At 42.6% G+C, this 20,439-nt stretch overlaps 1 protein-coding gene across 6 annotated transcripts in view; it reads left to right on the top strand.

The window, feature by feature from the left end:
* The first annotated feature begins 14,396 nt into the window (after positions 1 to 14,396).
* LOC112236421 (mitogen-activated protein kinase kinase kinase 4) overlaps positions 14,397 to 20,439 on the top strand; it is a 62,340-nt gene continuing 56,297 nt past the window's right edge. For 5 of the 6 annotated variants that reach the window (XM_024405004.2, XM_024405008.2, XM_024405006.2 and 2 more), the window contains exon 1: positions 14,397 to 14,648. In XM_024405004.2, coding sequence (XP_024260772.2) covers positions 14,617 to 14,648 — 32 coding nt within the window. In that variant the 5' untranslated portion in view covers positions 14,397 to 14,616. Of the gene's footprint in view, positions 14,649 to 14,781; positions 14,950 to 20,439 lie in introns of those variants that run through there. The other variant, XM_024405007.2, reaches the window with a different exon arrangement.

Here is a 20,439-nt window from a genome sequence, read left to right as displayed (position 1 = left end):
TGTGTATCGGAGGACGCATGACTTTCAACCTTCGTCTCTCCCGAGCCCATACGGGAGTTGTAGCGATGAGACAAGATAGTAGCTACTAAAACAATTGGATACCATGAAATTGGGGAGAAAAAGGGGTAAAAAAAGAAGACATTCTAGGGACAATTAGGAGGTCTTGTGACTGTAGCGTATGTGTAGGACCAAATCAGAGAGATAGGTAGGAGCAAGGCCATGTAATGCTTTGTAGGTTAGCAGTAAAACATGAAAAACAGCCCTTGCCTTGACAGGAAGCCAGTGTATTGAGGCTAGCACTGGAGTAATATGATCAATTTTTTTGGTTCTAGTCAGGATTCTAGCAGCCGTATTTAGCACTAACTGAAGTTTATTTAGTGCTTTATCCAGGTAGCCGGAAAGCAGAGCATTAACCTAGAAGTAACAACAAAAAGATGAATTTTTCTGCATCATTTTTGGACAAAAAGTTTCAGATTTTTGCAATGTTACGTAGATGGAAAAAAGCTGTCCTTGAAACAGTCTTGATATGTTCTTCTCGTTGTCAGTGATCAGGCCTACCACTGTTGTGTCATCGGCAAACTTAATGATGGTGTTGGAGTCATGCCTGGCCGTGCAGTCATGAGTGATCAGGGAGTACAGGAGGGGACTGAGCACACAGCCCTGAAGGGCCCTGTGTTGAGGATCAGCGTGGCGGAAGTGTTGGTACCTACCGTTACCACCTGGGGCGGCCCGTCAAGAAGTCCAGGATCCAGTTGCAGAGGGAAGTGTTTAGTCCCAGGGTCCTTAACTTACTGATGAGCTTTGAGGGTACTATGGTGTTGAACTCTGAGCTGTAGTCAAAGAATATCATTCTCACATAGGTGTTCCTTTTGTCCAGGTGGGAAAGGGCAGTGTGGCGTGCAATAGAGATTGCATCATCTGTTGAGGCGGTATGCAAATTGGAGTGGGATAATGGTGTTGATGTGAGCCATGACCAGCCTTTCAAATCATTTCATGGCTACAGACGTGAGTGCTACAGGTCAGTAGTAATTTAGGCAGGTTACCTTAGTGTTCTTGGGCATAATGACTATTGTGGTCTGCTTAAAACATGTTGGTATTACAGACTCGGACAGAGAGAGGTTGAAAATGTCAGGGAAGACATTTGCAAGTCGGTCAGCGCATGTCTGCAGTACACATCCTGGTAATCCGTCTGGCCCTGCGGCCTTGTGAATGTTCAAAGGTCTTACTCGCATCGGCTGCAGAGAGTGTGATCACATAGTCTTCCGGAACAGCTGGTGCTCTCATGCATGTTTCAGTATTATTTGCCTCGAGGTGAGCATAAAAGTAGTTTAGCTCATCTGGTAAGCTTGTGTCACTGGGCAGCTCTCGGCTGTGCTTCCCTTTGTAGTCTGTATTGACGCTTTGCCTGTCTTAGTGCCATCATCAGTCTGTGGTGGTATGTAGACAGCTACGAAAAATACATATGAAAACCTTCTAGGTAAATAGTGTGGTCTACAGCTTATTATGAGATACTCTACCTCAGGCGAGCAAAACCTCAAGACTTCCTGAGATATCGTGCCCCAGCTGTTATTTACAAAACTACATAGTCCGCCACCCCTTGTCTTACCAGACACCTCTGTTCTATCCTGCCGGTACAGCGTATAACCAGCCAGCTGTATGTTGATAATGTCGTCGTTCAGCCACGACTCCTTGAAGCATAAGATAGACAGTTTTGAATGTCCCGATGGCAGTTTGATCTTCCACTAAATTCAACAATTTTATTTTCCAAAGACTGTACGTTTGCTAGCAGAATGGAAGGCAGTGGAGGTTTATTCAATCGTCTACAAATTCTCAGAAGGCAGTCTGCCCTCCGGCCCCTTTTTCTCCACCTTCACTACATGCAAATGATGGGGATCTGGGCCTGTTCCAGAGAAAGCAGTATGTCATTCACGTCGGGCTCATCGGACTTGTTAAAAGAAAAAAAGGATTCTGCCAGTTCGTGGTGAGTAATCGCAGTTCTGATATCCATAAGTTATTTTCGGTCATAAGAGATGGTAGCAGCAACATTATATACAAAATGAGTTCAAAAATAAGTTACAAACAATGCAAGGAAACAAACAAAAAACACAATTGGATAGGAACACGTAAAATGTCAGCCTTCTTTTCCAGCCCCATCTTAACAAGATTTATCAACATATCTCCTGTAAGTCCTGCCCATCACTGGCAGCTGAAATCAAATCAAACAATGTGTGTGTCTGTCAACACTCTCCTCCTCCACTAACAATATGTCACGTTCGTTGTAAGGATCGGACCAAGGCGTAGCGTGAGTAGAGTTACACATAATTTTAATAAATCGAAACTCACTGACCCAAACAACCAAACTAAACTAAACTAACCGTGCCGATACTGATGTGCACTAAGGCAACTATACATAGACAAGGACCCACAACACAAATGAGGAAAATAGCTTCCTAAATATGATCCCCAATCAGAGACAACTATAAACAGCTGTCTCTGATTGGGAACCATATCAGGCCAACATAGACATACAAAAACCTCTAGACATACAAAAACTAGAGTACCCACCCTAGTCACACCCTGACCTAACCAAAATATATAGAAAAACAGAGATATCTAAGGTCAGGGCGTGACACAATACTGTGCATGCACTAGAGTATCTAGTGTCCTGCCTAGCATATATTTGATCTGTGGTGCACCTTTGATGGAACCACTTACCAGGGAGAATAGGGAGGAGGGGGTACTCTCTTTCCCTGGTCCAGTCAGTGTGCCCCCTCCGCAAAATACCGCTAGGCTTAAAAATTAAGTTTAGTAATTCATTTAACGTCTGAATTATTTGTATTTATTTTATCTGAGGTGTCACGTGTCTTTTGTGCCCCCTTGGCATGAGGGGTGGCAGGTCGCCTAGTGGTTAGAGTGTTGGACAAATAACCAAAAGGTTGCTGGATCTGAATCCCTGAGCTGACAAGGGAAAAATCTGTCGTTCTGCTCCTGAACAATTAACTCAGTTAACAGTTAACTCACTGTTCCCTGGTAGGCTGTCATTGTAAATTAGAATTTGTTCTTAACTGACCTGCCTGGTTAAATTTAAAAATGACGCCTCTGCTTTTTAGGATCACATAAAATGCAAGCCATTAAACCCTTTTTCGGTTCTGTAAAGCACAAATAATTGGCTTGCAAGACTCAATACTTCACAATGAAAAGTCTTTTTTTATTGTGGAAAATTGTTTCAGTGAGTGTTTTTCCATTTCCTGGTTCTCTATAGCACCATTTATTCTAACAATGTAGATAAACCTGAACTGCTTTTCTTCAGGCTATATCTTGCACATTCTTATCCGTCACAGTTTAATCAATACACGCCTATAAGTCATCATCAGGGTTTTCTCACAGCGACAAGAAAACCCTGATGAGACGGTCTCTAAGTCTAAAATGGAATCCTATTCACTAGTACACTACTTTTGACCAGGGCCCATAGAAATGTATATAGAGATCAAGGTGCCATTTGGGAGGCAGAGAGTGGTTGGATATTTTTGTCAGCTATGTAACATTTACTCAACCGTTGCAGGTTATGAAAAAGTTTCATTATGAGGAAGTACTTGAAAACAAAGAGTCAACCATTTTCTGTAAATGGTTGTCTAGTATGACCAAGATACAGTAGTTTATGTTGGGCTGTTGTTTGAGGAAGTAACTAGAAACAAAGAGTTGACTAGAGTGAATTACTTCCTGTAACTATATGATGTATGACCAAGATAATTTTCCAAAATAATGGTGAGTTGAAGGGGAGGAGCAAAGTTCTCCTGCATCGGTATAATTACCTAATTCCTTGTTTCAGCACTTTTTTCTGCGCTGGATACAAGGTAGACATGAAGTATAACCTATACAGACATGAAGTATAACCTATACAGACATGAAGTACAACCTATACAGACATGAAGTACAACCTATACAGACATGAAGTACAACCTATACAGACATGAAGTATAACCTATATAGACATGAAGTACAACCTATACAGACATGAAGTATAACCTATACAGACATGAAGTACAACCTATACAGACATGAAGTACAACCTATACAGACATGAAGTACAACCTATACAGACATGAAGTACAACCTAGACATACAGACATGAAGTACAACCTATACAGACATGAAGTACAACCTATACAGACATGAAGTACAACCTATATAGACATGAAGTACAACCTATACAGACATGAAGTACAACCTATACAGACATGAAGTACAACCTATACAGACATGAAGTACAACCTATACAGACATGAAGTACAACCTATACAGACATGAAGTACAACCTATACAGACATGAAGTACAACCTATACAGACATGAAGTACAACCTATACAGACATGAAGTACAACCTATACAGACATGAAGTACAACCTATACAGACATGAAGTACAACCTATACAGACATGAAGTACAACCTATACAGACATGAAGTATAACCTAAAAAGAAAAAGGTCTTTGTGAGTAAAAGATCATCGATGTCTAAAATCAAATCGTTTCACCTTTGGACTATGACTTTAGCTACAAGGACGTCAGTCCTAGTTGAGTGGTGGTGGATGGTCACACTAAGCCACATCAAGTCTTCCCTAGTTTTGTAGAAAGAAAATCACTGGCACTTCTCATTTCCATGCATAATTTTAATATTGAGGCAAGATTTTCATAATGCTAAAATAGTATGACTGTGGAATTATAATATTTCTATAGGCTACAGCGCTTGAAAATATGTTATCATATTTATTCCGGCTATAGCAATTACAAGTATGTTTTGAATCCACTACTGACCATTGAGTGCTCTTTAAAAAAATAACGTGTTGTGTTGTGCTTAGGCAAGCTACAATTTCGACAGGCTAGTCCTTGAATTAACAGAACTTTTTCCGATCTCTGTGTGTTGGTTCTGTGCCAGTTAGAGCAGTGGTCCAAAATAGACTGTGTTCTGCGGTGTGCTGTTATTTCAAGGCCCCAGTATTGGGAATTTGAGATTCCTAGCAGAGCATGAAGTAATCAGAAGTCAATCCAAGGTTGTATACTAAGTAGTATGATATGGGGGGTAGTGTAGTGTTTGTACACAGTTAGGCTACACACTACCATGATACACTTTCACACTCCATCCCCAGGTGGCAACACGAACCGGGTCATGGCTGTGTTCTGACAGAAAGCCTTGGTAATTCCTTAGATGATTGTCAGTCTGGGAAAGAGAGAGTTCAGAAGCCAGTCCGGGAAAGAGAGAGGAGGCCAGAAGCCAGTCTGGGAAAGAGAGAGTTCAGAAGCCAGTCTGGGAAAGAGAGAGTTCAGAAGCCAGTCTGGGAAAGAGAGAGTTCAGAAGCCAGTCCGGGAAAGAGAGAGGAGGCCAGAAGCCTCTCAGCCGGCATTTGTTTGTTTCTGTTAGTTAGTTAACCTCTTTAGTTGGGCATGCCATTTTGTAGTTAGTTTTTTTGTGCATATTTATTTTGTTCCCATGAACATATGAATAATTTGCTTGCCCGGGCCAACCAAGAGGTCAAGATGGAGCTGGCCCTGAACTCGGTAAGTTCGCTGTCTCCTGGGCACACATGTAAATACAACATACGCTGATTTCTTACATTTATGCACACATCAAATCAGGTTGCAGACCATGTAGCTGGACCGAAGACCCCTAGACATAATGAGTCAGGTTCCATGTAGCTGGGCCGAAGACCTCTAGACATAATGAGTCAGGTTACAGACCATATAGCTGGGCCGAAGACCCCTAGACATAATGAGTCAGGTTCCATGTAGCTGGGCCGAAGACCTCTAGACATAATGAGTCAGGTTACAGACCATATAGCTGGGCCTAAGACCCCTAGACATAATGAGTCAGGTTACAGACCATGTAGCTGGGCCGAAGACCTCTAGACATAATGAGTCAGGTTACAGACCATATAGCTGGGCTGAAGACCCCTAGACATAATGAGTCAGGTTCCATGTAGCTGGGCCGAAGACCTCTAGACATAATGAGTCAGGTTCCATGTAGCTGGGCCGAAGACCTCTAGACATAATGAGTCAGGTTCCATGTAGCTGGGCCGAAGACCTCTAGACATAATGAGTCAGGTTACAGACCATGTAGCTGGGCCGAAGACCCCTAGACATAATGAGTCAGGTTACAGACCATGTAGCTGGGCCGAAGACCCCTAGACACAATGAGTCAGGTTAAAGACCATGTAGCTGGGCCGAAGACCCCTAGACATAATGAGTCAGGTTACAGACCATGTAGCTGGGCCGAAGACCCCTAGACATAATGAGTCAGGTTACAGACCATGTAGCTGGGCCGAAGACCCCTAGACATAATGAGTCAGGTTACAGACCATGTAGCTGGGCCGAAGACCCCTAGACATAATGAGTCAGGTTACAGACCATGTAGCTGGGCCGAAGACCCCTAGACATAATGAGTCAGGTTACAGACCATATAGCTGGGCCCCTAGAGACCCCTAGACTGGTCAGGTTCCATGTAGCTGGGCCGAAGACCCCTAGACATAATGAGTCAGGTTACAGACCATATAGCTGGGCCTAAGACCCCTAGACATAATGAGTCAGGTTACAGACCATGTAGCTGGGCCGAAGACCCCTAGACATAATGAGTCAGGTTACAGACCATGTAGCTGGGCCCCCTAGAATAATGACCCCTAGACATAATGAGTCAGGTTACAGACCATGTAGCTGGGCCGAAGACCCCTAGACATAATGAGTCAGGTTACAGACCATGTAGCTGGGCCGAAGACCCCTAGACATAATGAGTCAGGTTATAGACCATGTAGCTGGGCCGAAGACCCCTAGACATAATGAGTCAGGTTACAGACCATGTAGCTTGACTCCCTGATGCTGGCTAGTATCAGAATATCATGTGCTACGGACTGCTGTTGTGTCCTTGAGCAAGGCTCTTTACAACTAACCTGATCCAGGGGCATCATTCTATGGTTGACCCTCTGCTTCAACCTCCAACCTCTGTGTGTGTATATATTTTCGGCGGGGTTGAAATGAAAAAGAAATGTGCATTGGACATTTCTGGACATTGAAAAATAAAGTCCTTTTTCTTTTTAGCAAGATGGTCAAAGGATATCTCTGTTGTCATAGTGACTAGACCCACTGATGCCTTATTGTTTAGAGAAGAAGAATCCACATTGCATGATTACAACAGAACCACAAATTCTATAAAACTAGAACAGGGTTCTAAAAGAACAACACTGTAGAACAGAATGCGTGCCGAAAAGCAGCCATGACTATGACCCATATAGATTGTAAACGGTTAAATCCACAGAAAACAAAAGAACCATGCTGTGTATGGCTGATGAAGACTTATTGGCTGAACCGTGTCAATGTGACTGCTGATTGAAAACAAATCAAAGTGAAAGTTGAATTGCGAGTGCTGACTGTCTTCTTCATAACATACACGTTTCCTGTTCATAATTAGCCCAGATCCCTTCAAGCCCATTCAAGTTGAATTGTGTGGTAATTATGAGGTAAATGTTGTTACTGGGCCACAAATTGTATTTTTCATCAGACATAACTGCATTACAACACACTGGGGTTGTGCAGTTTTGATCCAATTTAAAAAGCCAACAGACACTAAGATCTCATAAACCCTGGACTAACCATCTTTCAAATGGAAACTAATGGAATTACCTTTTATGTGAAAGACGTTGGTGGGACAAACTGACAAAGAACCTGGAAGCTAAAATTTGAATAATCAGTTATATACTGCAATGTTGGTACCATCCCCTGTGTTGTACTCAGGGACAGACTGGCTATAGGGCAGTTCAATCAGATGCTAGAATGGCTGGTCAATTTTTAACCCAGTGGGCATGGCTTATTTGAGTTTTTTTGCGCAGAATAATCATTATTTGGCTAATAATGGGGGCCTCATGGAAATAAGTGGACTAGTGTGGGGTCCTCATGGAAATAAGTGGACCAGTGTGGGGGCCTCATGGAAATAAGTGGACTAGTGTGGGGGCCTCATGGAAATAAGTGGACCAGTGTGGGGGCCTCATGGAAATAAGTGGACTAGTGTGGGGGCCTCATGGAAATAAGTGGACTAGTGTGGGGGCCTCATGGAAATAAGTGGACTAGTGTGGGGGCCTCATGGAAATAAATGGACTAGTGTGGGGGCCTCATGGAAATAAGTGGATCAGTGTGGGGGCCTCATGGAAATAAGTGGACTAGTGTGGGAGCCTCATGGAAATAAATGGACCCGTGTGGGGGCCTCATGGAAATAAGTGGACTAGTGTGGGGGCCTCATGGAAATACGTGGACCCGTGTGGGGACCTCATGGAAATAAATGGACCAGTGTTTTTATTTATTTATTTTTATTTTACCTTTATTTAACCAGGTAGGCTAGTTGAGAACAAGTTCTCATTTACAACTGCGACCTGGCCAAGATAAAGCATAGCAGTGTGAACAGACAACAACAGAGTTACACATGGAGTAAACAATAAACAAGTCAATAACACAGTAGGAAAAAAAGAGTCTATATACATTGTGTGCAAAAGGCATGAGGAGGTAGGCGAATAATTAAAATTTAGCAGATTAACACTGGAGTGATAAATGATCAGATGGCCATGTGCAGGTAGAGATACTGGTGTGCAAAAGAGCAGAAAAGTAAATAAATAAAAACAGTATGGGGCTGAGGTAGGTAAATTGGGTGGGCTATTTACCGATGGACTATGTACAGCTGCAGCGATCGGTTAGCTGCTCAGATAGCAGATGTTTAAAGTTGGTGAGGGAGATAAAAGTCTCCAACTTCAGTGATTTTTGCAATTCGTTCCAGTCACAGGCAGCAGAGAACTGGAAGGAAAGGCGGCCAAATGAGGTGTTGGCTTTAGGGATGATCAGTGAGATACACCTGCTGGAGCGCGTGCTACGGGTGGGTGTTGCCATCGTGACCAATGAACTGAGATAAGGCGGAGCTTTACCTAGCATGGACTTGTAGATGACCTGGAGCCAGTGGGTCTGGCGACGAATATGTAGCGAGGGCCAGCCGACTCGAGCATACAGGTCGCAGTGGTGGGTGGTATAAGGTGCTTTAGTAACAAAACGGATGGCACTGTGATAAACTGCATCCAGTTTGCTGAGTAGAGTATTGGAAGCTATTTTGTAGATGACATCGCCGAAGTCGAGGATTGGTAGGATAGTCAGTTTTACTAGGGTAAGTTTGGCGGCGTGAGTGAAGGAGGCTTTGTTGCAAAATAGAAAGCTGACTCTAGATTTGATTTTAGATTGGAGATGTTTGATATGAGTCTGGAAGGAGAGTTTACAGTCTAGCCAGACACCTAGGTACTTATAGATGTCCACATATTCTAGGTCGGAACCATCCAGGGTGGTGATGCTAGTCGGGCGTGCGGGTGCAGGCAGCGAATGGTTGAAAAGCATGTGTTTAAGAGCAGTTGGAGGCCACGGAAGGAGTGTTGTATGGCATTGAAGCTCGTTTGGAGTTTAGATAGCACAGTGTCAAAGGAAGAGCCAGAAGTATACAGAATGGTGTCGTCTGCGTAGAGGTGGATCAGGGAATCGCCCGCAGCAAGAGCAACATCATTGATATATACAGAGAAAAGAGTCGGCCCGAGAATTTAACCCTGTGGTACCCCCATAGAGACTGCCAGAGGACCGGACAACATGCCCTCCGATTTGACACACTGAACTCTGTCTGCAAAGTAGTTGGTGAACCAGGCAAGGCAGTCATTAGAAAAACCGAGGCTACTGAGTCTGCCGATAAGAATATGGTGATTGACAAGAGTCGAAAGCCTTGGCCAGGTCGATGAAGACGGCTGCACAGTACTGTCTTTTATCGATGGCGGTTATGATATCGTTTAGTACCTTGAGCATGGCTGAGGTGCACCCTTGACCGGCTCGGAAACCAGATTGCACAGCGGAGAAGATATGGTGGGATTCGAGATGGTCAGTGATCTGTTTGTTGACTTGGATTTCGAAGACCTTAGATAGGCAGGGCAGGATGGATATAGGTCTGTAACAGTTTGGGTCCAGGGTGTCTCCCCCTTTGAAGAGGGTCTCAGACGATATGAAAGAGAGGTTGAACAGGCTGGTAATAGGGGTTGCGACAATGGTGGCGGATAGTTTCAGAAATAGAGGGTCCAGATTGTCAAGCCCAGCTGATTTGTACGGGTCCAGGTTTTGCAGCTCTTTCAGAACATCTGCCATCTGGATTTGGGTAAAGGAGAAGCTGGGGAGGCTTGGACGAGTAGCTGCGGGGGGCTGTTGGCCGAGGTTGGAGTAGCCAGGAGGAAGGCATGGCCAGCCGTTGTGGGGGCCTCAAGGAAATTAATGGACCAGTGTGAGGGCCTCAAATGTCACGTCTGCTCCTGCTACCCCTCCGGCATACGATGTCGCCAGAGTACTAACCACCGGTTGGAAATGGGCCAGTGTGTTGGAAATGACAGGATTGATTTCTGGTCCAGGACCCAGTCCGTCCCTGGTTGGACTGTTTGATGACACTTGTGCTGGGGCCCTAAGTGTGTACAGTATTCATGCCTCTAGCATCATGCAAAGCATTACATCTATTGTTACAGGGTTCTATTCAACTGATAATAGCACTCCACAACAATGAGGTCATTCCATTATTCCTTGAGCACCATTATGTTCACTGACCCAAAGAGCCTGCATGGCAACGACCATACAGTAGGAGTTAGCGTCACGGCACAAACAGATCTGGGACCAGGCTACATCTGAAAGGCTGAAATATGTGTTTAGAGGATGACTTATCGTGCCATTGGTATAGAACTGTAATATTCACAATATGTTTTCAGATAGAAAGGCTTTTAGGATGACTTATCGTGCCATTGGTATAGAACTGTAATATTCACAATATGTTTTCAGATAGAAAGGCTTTTAGGATGACTTATTGTGCCATTGGTATAGAACTGTAATATTCACAATATGTTTTCAGATAGAAAGGCTTTTAGGATGACTTATTGTGCCATTGGTATAGAACTGTAATATTCACAATATGTTTTCAGATAGAAAGGCTTTTAGGATGACTTATTGTGCCATTGGTATAGAACTGTAATATTCACAATATGTTTTCAGATAGAAAGGCTTTTAGGATGACTTATTGTGCCATTGGTATAGAACTGTAATATTCACAATATGTTTTCAGATAGAAAGGCTTTTAGGATGACTTATCTTGCCCTTGGTATAGAACTGTAATATTCACACTAAATCCATGTGTTAAATAAACGATAAAGAAGATGAAAGGAACAAGAGTGTTGAATGCCTGTGTTGTTCCCATAAGGAAACTGTAAATGGCTTATTTTCACTTCCTCACGCTTCATCTGATAGGCCTTCCCTTCCATAAACTGTACAACCATTGATTGACTTTCTGGTTAATCACGGGAAACAAACTAAATCCCTGGACCAGAACTAGACTACGAGCGACACTGCACACCAGGAACTCTCATGCCCATGGGCCATAGATAACCCTGTAAGTGAGAGGCCATGTATTTTCATCAACTTTATTTCCCTGTTTTACAGCTCTGAAGGCTGTGTGTGTGTGTGTGTGTGTGTGTGTGTGTGTGTGTGTGTGTGTGTGTGTGTGTGTGTGTGTGTGTGTGTGTGTGTGTGCTTACGTAAACATTTCTGCATAGAGATTGGGAAAAGAAAGTGATGAAGTTTCAAATAAGAGAGGATAGATTGACGTGAGTGAGAAAGATTGACTGAGATTGTAACTGTGTGAGAGAACTGAGGTGTGGCATGGGTTTTAAAGGTCATAGCAACAAATGCTAATCTACTAACTCCATATTCTATTAACCCTTTATACCAGATACATCTACTTTGCAGGTTACACAATTATATTGCTCACAGTCCAGCAAACTTCAATAAGCTTTTCATTGCCTGTGTGTGGACTTCTTTACTTCCCTTCACTGGTTGAAGGGAAATTATGGAACCTCCCTCTAGCCCATGGCCCCAGTAATCAGTTGCTTTTAGATTTGTGAGAAGTAAGGGCATGCTTCAGAAAAAAATAGATATTATTGAGAAGCACCCATGGACATTTTCAGTAGTTTGTGGTGTTATTCACCTGCTTTTGAATTTCTCTCTCTAACTGCAAACTATCTTTGGATAGTAATATTGTCCTGCCATCTTGTGGTTGCAAGTAGAACTGCAAGTCAGGAAACTGCAGGAAATTAACGTGAGACCACAACACAACAATTCTGATATTTTTTTCACTTAATTGCATTTTTGAATAATCAGATCAGTTCCGAAAAAGATCTGATGTGAAAAGATCTAATGTGATTGGTCCAATCAGGACCAATTAGTGGAAAAATTGCCAGCGGCATTCCACACTGTATCCCACTGCTGGTTGCCTCTGAAACAGATGCTGCTGGCCAGATGCTGCAGACTAGATGCTGCTGGATGTGGTGTTGGAGGGCCAGTAGGAGGCACCCTTTCCTCTGGTAAAAAAAATAATAAAATATCTCAATACCCCAGGGCAGTGATTGGGGACATTTCCCTGTGTAGGGTGCCGTCTTTCAGATGGGACATAAACGGGTGTCCTGACTCTCTGTCACTAAAGATCCCATGGCACTTATCGTAAGAGTAGGGGTGTTAACCCTGGTGTCCTGGCTAAATTCCCAATCTGGCATTCATACCATCATAGCCACCTAATCATCCCCAGTTTACAATTGGCTCATTCATCCCTGTAACTATTCCCCAGGATGTTGCTGTAAATGAGAATGTGTTTTCAGTCAATTTACCTGGTGAAATAAGGGTTAAAAAAATGGCCTGTCTGTCTAAATACAGCCTATTGTAGTAGAATTAGTGCCTCCCACAATGCAGACGATGGCTGCCGGTGAGGAGCAACTGCAGAAAATAAGTCGACCACAGTCGAAACTTCATGAACTTGATCACATGGTTGTTGTAAAGTTCATGCAGTTGACATGTAGGCGCAAGTTGGACATTTTGTATTCCCATAATGCAACACACTTTGAAAGGCGGTGACCAATGATGATTATCTGCTTGAATGCATGGGCCCATTGTATCGATGACAGACATTACCATAGAATATACACAGTCAAACATACAGTAGCCAAGTGCGCAGACACACACACATACAGTTTGTTCAGGCAGTACGCATATTTCCCTGTTGTTTTATAAATCTGGCACGCCATTAAATCTTGGTAAGGAGGCCTACATACAAATAATTATTCGGAACTGATTGTAAGTTAATTAAAAGTACTTCATTGTTCAACCAGAGATTCTTTAAGGTTTAGCCCATCTGTTTCTGTGACAAACTAATATCTCAGACTCATAGTATACTTCCTGGTTCAATCAGCTGCTTCCCCCCGTTTGGTCAAAGGGTGTCCTTGGCCAGAGGTGCACACTGTTATTGATTGATTTGATCTCATTGTAGAAGTCCACTTTGCTTACGTTTATTATTGTGTGTGTGTATTGATTTATATAAATGTTAAATTAAGTTTATGATAACGTGTTTGTCATTGAGACACTTACCTGTGGTTGAAGGAAATGTAGCCTACCCCTGTTATTGAACTAGATGGTAGGTTTGAAGCAAATTTACACGCACGCACACACGCACACCGTGTAAGGGTACTCTAGTTATTCTATGTAACTATGCAATTTTCTGTCAAACAGACAAAATGTCCACATGAATGAGCTCCATATATAAACTATACAGTCCTTTCTGTGCTCAACAAAAATGACTAGCCACCCCCAACAGACCACATCCTTTTGAAGGGGACATTGGTTGTTCACTGTATGAAGAAGACATGTTTAAGAAATGTTGCTCCCTATATAAACTCCCAGTAATGTATTGAGTATTTACCACGCTTCACGTTGTCTTCTTCACTGTTCCTTCTTATGGTTCTATTTGATCAAATACAACCATAATTACTCTAGTGCTTTAGGCGATGGAGAGGCCAACAATCTCTAGAATGCAATGAAATAGATGTAAAATAGTTGCAATAAATTAAAGACAATTCCGTATAAAGAGTAAATCTTATGAGCATTTAGAGAACACAGAGCAGGGAACATTCCTATGAGTCACTTTTTGTAAGCTACAATTGTATCTAGGACAAGTAAGTATTTTAAACAATGTAATTCTGACAGTTGAAACGATTGTCTTTTGTGTGATATAAAATTGACTTTATAACCAGATAGAAATTAGGTAGTCTGGCCCTGGTAACACTTTAGTCGAGAAAGCCAACAAATAATGCGTTGATGCTCGTTATAAGCATGCATGATCCTTTATAATTAGATTGTAAGGGGACAGAATTCGATACATGCTTATGGCAAGTTTTATAATGCATTATAACCACATCATACTTGTCACACCATTTGGCTATATTACTAGGCTGCTGAACGGATGAACTGTACGAGTTGCCGTAGCCATATATACAGTCATTGGCCGTAGCTCTCCTCAATGACGGCTGGAAAGATGGCGACAACGCACAACCCTGGGAGCTGCAACTCTGCAGGGGGATAAAAAAAACTTCGCAGAAAGACGCCTTTTCGACCAGCTCTTGCAAAAAGAAAACGTGCAAACAGCATTTAAACTGTTATTGTCATGGATGGTCCCATGCACCACTAGAACCGAGGATTTCTCGACCTACTATGGAGCCTCCGGATAATAGCGAACCTAGCAGGTAGGCGAATAATCAGTGCGATTTCGTGAAAATAAAGAAACTACACAGCCGGGGTTTTAGCTAGCTGCCACATTGTGAGCTGAACCTGACAACCCAAGCGGGTATATTGGCGCGCTTGCGCATCTATAGGACACCACCTACTGTCACAAAGTGAGCCGCGTACACTTGCAACATTTTTGCAGCTTTGAAGTTGCAAAGTTTTTAGGAGATACATCTATTCTCTGAAGTATCACTTTGCACAGTGTTTATATTTGTTGTGGAATTCCTGGAGGATGGAGGAAAAGCTTGCCTTTTGAAAGTGGTAACTATTTTCACTTCACATTGGATTTGCAACATCAAAAGGCAGCTAGCTAGTTTGCTAGGCTAGTCAACTAGCTATGTGGCTAACGTTGCTTTAGCGCTTCGTTGTTTATTGTTCACAGTTTTGTCGAAGTGGCAAATGACTTCATCCTTGCAAAGTTTGGTATCGGTTTTCATCAGGATTGTGGTAACACTTTCTAGATGTATGCACAACATCTCAATAGAACTGTATTTGAAACACGAGTTGAAATGTTGCACTAATTTTCTTGATTTGTTAACCAACGTTAGCTAGCTAACTTTAGCCTGTTAGCGAGGCAGTTACCTAGGCTGTACGTCACAACTAGTTAGCTAACTTTGCTGGGGACCGGTTCAAGTAAGTATTCAGTGGCTGGGCTGATGTGGTTTCTATGACTTCTTGGACAGAGGAAGTTGATGGGGAAAAAACTCATGTTTTGAAATGTCTGATTTAGTTTTCCTAGAGATGGAAACTGTTCTCATAAAGAAAAGCACGTAGCTGTGCGGTGTGGCTCAGTTGGTAGAGCATGGGGCTTGCAACGCCAGGGTTGTGGGTTCGATTCCCACCGGGGACCAGTACGAAGAAGTACGGCTAATGGCTTCTGTTAAATTACAAAAGTGCAAATGTTTGCAAGTTACAACACCTTTTTGTGAAACAGATTACTAGCTAAAATAGCCCACTCATTGCTTAGATTGATTGCAAATGTGTATTATATGCAAAATTATATACCTGGGCGGTTTGAGCCCTGGATGCTGATTGGCTGACAGCCGTGGTATATCAGACCATATTCCACGGGTATGACAAAACATTTATTTTTACTGCTGTAATTATGTTGGTAACCTGTTTTTATAATAGCAATAAGGCACGGGGGGCTTGTGATATTTGGCCAATAATACCACGACTAACAGCTATGTCCAGGCACTCTGCGTTGTGTCGTGCTAGGGAACAGTCCTTAGCAGTGCTACATTGGCCATATTCTCCCCCCTTATTATTTGTTTACACAGCCAGGAATTTCGTGCAGGCTGTTGTCTATGATCATTCATCATGTACACAGTGCAAGCATCAGGGGAAAATATTGGTTCCCAGCTTGAGCGAATGGGACTAGTATTGCAGTATATCCAATGATGCCTGCTCTTTGTTCGGGTAGAGAATGTTCACGTGTTTTCTACTAGAGCATCTTTGAAGCTTTTCACATGCCATTTGTTATTTGTCAGGGACTATATGTGCACTCTGTGTATGCTCTGGAATCCATTGGGAAATGCCCTCTGAGTTAAATTATAATGGTTCTAGAATCTGCTAAATCATATATTTCTAGATTATATAAAGCAACTTTATAATGAAGGCTCACGGAACAGTTTTTTAAATTTGATTTTATTGTCAATGATTGTGTATTAGTTTAGATTGCGGCAGCATCACACTACTAGTGATATGTCATTCACTGCAGATTGTTTCTAGCTGTTTTTCATGCCAGTGGAATGCATGCTGTTTAATGTTTTTCCTTCTATGTACGTCCTTTCTGACCCCACACGACATCATAGCGCTTGTTTGCTCCCGGTGACAGATTCTATGGAATCCAATGTTATGTCTCTCTCCCTTCCTCCCTCCCTCGAAGCATTTTAAATGTCATTTTTATTGAACCTTTATTTAACTAGACAAGTCAGTTAATAAGAACAAATAATTATCGACAATGGCGGCCTACAAGCATGCAACAGTGCCTGGCCTACACTGCATGGCGTACTGAATTGAATCGTGTTCAATGCTTTCAATTGTGGTTCTTGATTATGGTGTCATCACTTTGCTCATTCCGGGTGGCTGTGTTTTCAATCCAAGTCTTCTTTGCAAGCACACAGACTTGTCTTGATGTCGAGTCACTGTATTGCTGCTGTGTCAGACTAGCCTCGTTCCACATTTGTTTGCACTCTTTCCAACTCCATTTATCTCGTTGTCAAGCTGAAAATGGCATGACCATTAGTTTAAGTAGCTGGCGGGATGGCACAGACTGAAATCATTGCACATAGAGTGCGTCCCAAATGGCTCTTTATGTAGTGCAATACTTTTGACCTGGTGAAGTAAAAAAAATAGGGGGTTAGGGTGTTATTTGGGACTTAACCATAGTTATGCAGCATATGAGTGGGGACTGGGGAGCTTGAAGTTCCTCTCTCCCAGGAATCAGTTTGTGCACTGCTCATTTTATTTGTGTCCTAACTCGTAGGCTGTGTCCTACACAGCATCCTTTTCCCCCTTAGTACACTACCTCTGACCAGAACCCATAGGGATGGAACTGGGATTGCAGTAGGCTTGTGATTTGAGCGATGATGTCATGCTGTCAATCTTAGTTACATGTTCCAACAAATCTGTGTCCCTAATGAGGAAATGGCACCCTATTTCCTATGGGCCCTGGCCAAAAGTAGTGCACCTTATAGGATGCCATGTTGGATACAAGCCCCTATGCTGAACAGAGACACAAGGCACATGGTTGGGCCACTGTCTGTCAGCTGGAGTTAAGGTCACCCCTGTCCCTAGCTATTAAAAATATTGCCTGGTCAGACCATTATTCTGTTCCAGCTGGCTGATGGATGGTATTAGATGGCTACTGTTTGGCGTATCAGAGAATTTTAGACCAACCCTGTTCATACTTCCCCAACAATGTGTACACCGCCATCACCGTCCATTTTGAAAGTATTTTCTCATTGATTGAGACAGCTGAGTGTCATCATGACATGCAGCACATTGGGGTGGACTGGACACCCACATGTCTCAATGAGAGAAGATGGCGGCGAACACATTGCTGGATTATTTCATGAGCATAAAATTGGTTTAATTTATTAACAGAGCATTTTTCAGAATTCAAACGAACTTCCTGCAGCTAGACTTTGACATTTGGGTCGGCAGGTAGCCTAGTGGTTAGAGCGTTGGGGCCAGTAACCGAAAGGTTGCGGTATCAAATCCCCGAGCTGACAAGATAAAATTCTGTTCTGCCCCTTAACAAGGCAGTTAACCCACTGCCCCGGTAGGCTGTCATTGTAAATAATAATTTGTTCTTAACTGACTTGCCTAGTTAAATAAATAAAGGTTGCATTTTTTTTTTAAGTAAACATTTTTGAAAAAATTGTTTGTCTTCCAAGTCAGGAATTGAGGAAGTATCACCAAGTTAAGGTATGTCAAATTCTCTGTGCTATGCCAAACATTACCTTACCTGTAACGGCTAATGGAACATCCCTGTCCCAGACTGTGCAAGACCACATCATTTGCAAGCCTGGTTAAAAATGCATACACAATTCACTCACTAACTATTCATTGCTGCTGCCAACCATTGCAGGGAAGGACAGGATGGAAATCTTTTGTCAATGCTGTTTGGGATTCTGGCTGGCCCAGTAGCATTCAGGCATTCTCCCACAAGCATTCCATGGATTTCAGGATAGTGCTGTGTAGAGAAGATGATAATCATCTCATGGCCCAGAGCAGGAGGAGCCCTTGGCTGGAACTCGTTAATGCAACACTGTGGATGGAACACTCAGCCCCCCCACCCCTCCCCCCAAGCATTCCCAGCCTACAGACCATCACTGCCCTTCATGCTCCATCACTGCTTCAGGGATACAAGGCTACAAAGCTCTCATCATAGCACTCTTAAAGACATCTGACACTTAGTGTTTTTGTTTTTCTCTCTCTCTGTCTCTAATAAACAGCTGCTGCACTTGCCTTTGCACGCTTGGAAAAGACTGGTGCGCATCATGCCACACCATGTGATTCAGGAAGGAAGTGTCCTAAGGTTATTCAGGCCATAATCATTACATGATTGTCTGTTTACATTACGCCTTAGCAGTGTTTCCTCTGGAAAGGTTGTAGAATTTTTGTTGAAGGACTGAGAAGCTCAGTTCTGGTGTCTTTTTAAAAGGACATTCTACTCCAAAATGACTGAAAATAGATTTATGCTGGCGCCATTTAAAATATTATTTCCACCTCCATAAATGAGCCCAATAACATATTGGTCAAATTATTTCAACATATTAGACCATGCATATATCCTATATATGGTCCATATTATCAGGTATGCTATTAGCATTTAAGCATTATCACCTGTAGCCCAACTGATACAGTATAGTGGCTATAAAAAAAAAAGTAGGCAACCCCATGCTTCAGCCTATCTGCATTTACCCTACCCTGCAATTACCCTATAGCAATATCTCAAATGTGATCCTTTAACTAGTTACCATCCTATTAATGAATTTGATGTCCCAAAAAATGTGCATAAACACAGTTATAGTAACTTTGAGTAACACATTCCCTGCCTGTAGTTCTTACTGAAGCAACTTCATGTCACAATTTTCCTCCCAAAACTTTTCCTGTTTGCCACTATTGCTAAAAAAATAAATAATAATCTGTCTCATCACAACTTAAGTTACTTCCTCCCAAAAGATGTTGAGGTAGGGTGGCGTTTTACTCCAAGTAACCCTAGAATTGTGTTACATTTAGCCCCACTCTCCCCTATGCACTAGGAAAATTATGATTGCAAGAATTGTTGTGCATTGAATGCATGTTCCCTTCTCTATGGCACTCCTATGGCACACGTACCTGGAATGTGCCTTGAGAGGAATATTTCTCTCACAGAACACACAACAACACGCCGACTAGATAAACTATTCTACTGTGGGATTGTCTGGTTGTTCTAGTCATTACTCGTTTCGTTTGCAGAGAAAGTAAATGTGGACTCTTCTAGCATCTCCAAATTGGTGTTGTTGCAATGACTTTTGTCATGGCACAGTGCCAAATCTAAATGACTGCAGTGGAAACACTGCACCCTAGCTAGTACTGGCTGGCTTTAGCAGGGAGGGCAAGCTTCTCACCACTTTTTTTCCTGTCCTTGTTGTCTTTCACTGTTCTGTATTATGCCATGTGTTGTGTGGACCCCAGGAAGAGTAGCTGCTGCTTTTGCAACAGCTAATGGGGATCCTAATAAAATCTTAAATCATATCGTCAGCCAAGGCTGTGGTTGCAGGATCTTGATAGCTGTAAGTTTGACTGCCTTTTCTGTGTTCTATGTGCCTTTTCTATCACATGATTCTCGGGGTTAGACATGATTCTCGGGGTTAGACATGATTCTCGGGGTTAGACCCTCTGTACTCCCATGGATCTGAAACATTGGCAGGGCATTCCAATCCAGGCATTACAGTTCTAGATTTCAGTTTTAAATGCCACCAGCTGGTCTCTTGGGATGCAATGTCATGTTTTGTTGTTGTAAGTACTGTGCCGCAAGCAGCACAAAAATGATGACTTTCCCTTTTTTGCTAAATTATTTTGATCAGGGTTCAAGCGCATTCTTCGTGTGGGCATGGCTGTGTGGGCATGGCTGTGTGGGCATGGCTGTGCACGTGTGTGGTGCTGTCCGATGTAGGGCTGGGCGATATGGACAAAATATAATACATTTGAAAAATACCTTATTTGACAGTATTTTATGTTTTTGATTAATAAAAGTTC

Source organism: Oncorhynchus tshawytscha, linkage group LG01 (genome assembly GCF_018296145.1).
Source record: "Oncorhynchus tshawytscha isolate Ot180627B linkage group LG01, Otsh_v2.0, whole genome shotgun sequence".
NCBI classification, from domain to species: Eukaryota; Metazoa; Chordata; class Actinopteri; order Salmoniformes; family Salmonidae; genus Oncorhynchus; species Oncorhynchus tshawytscha.
The sequence above is the reverse complement of the archived record's forward strand: the minus strand, read 5'-3'. Positions and strand labels throughout refer to the sequence as shown.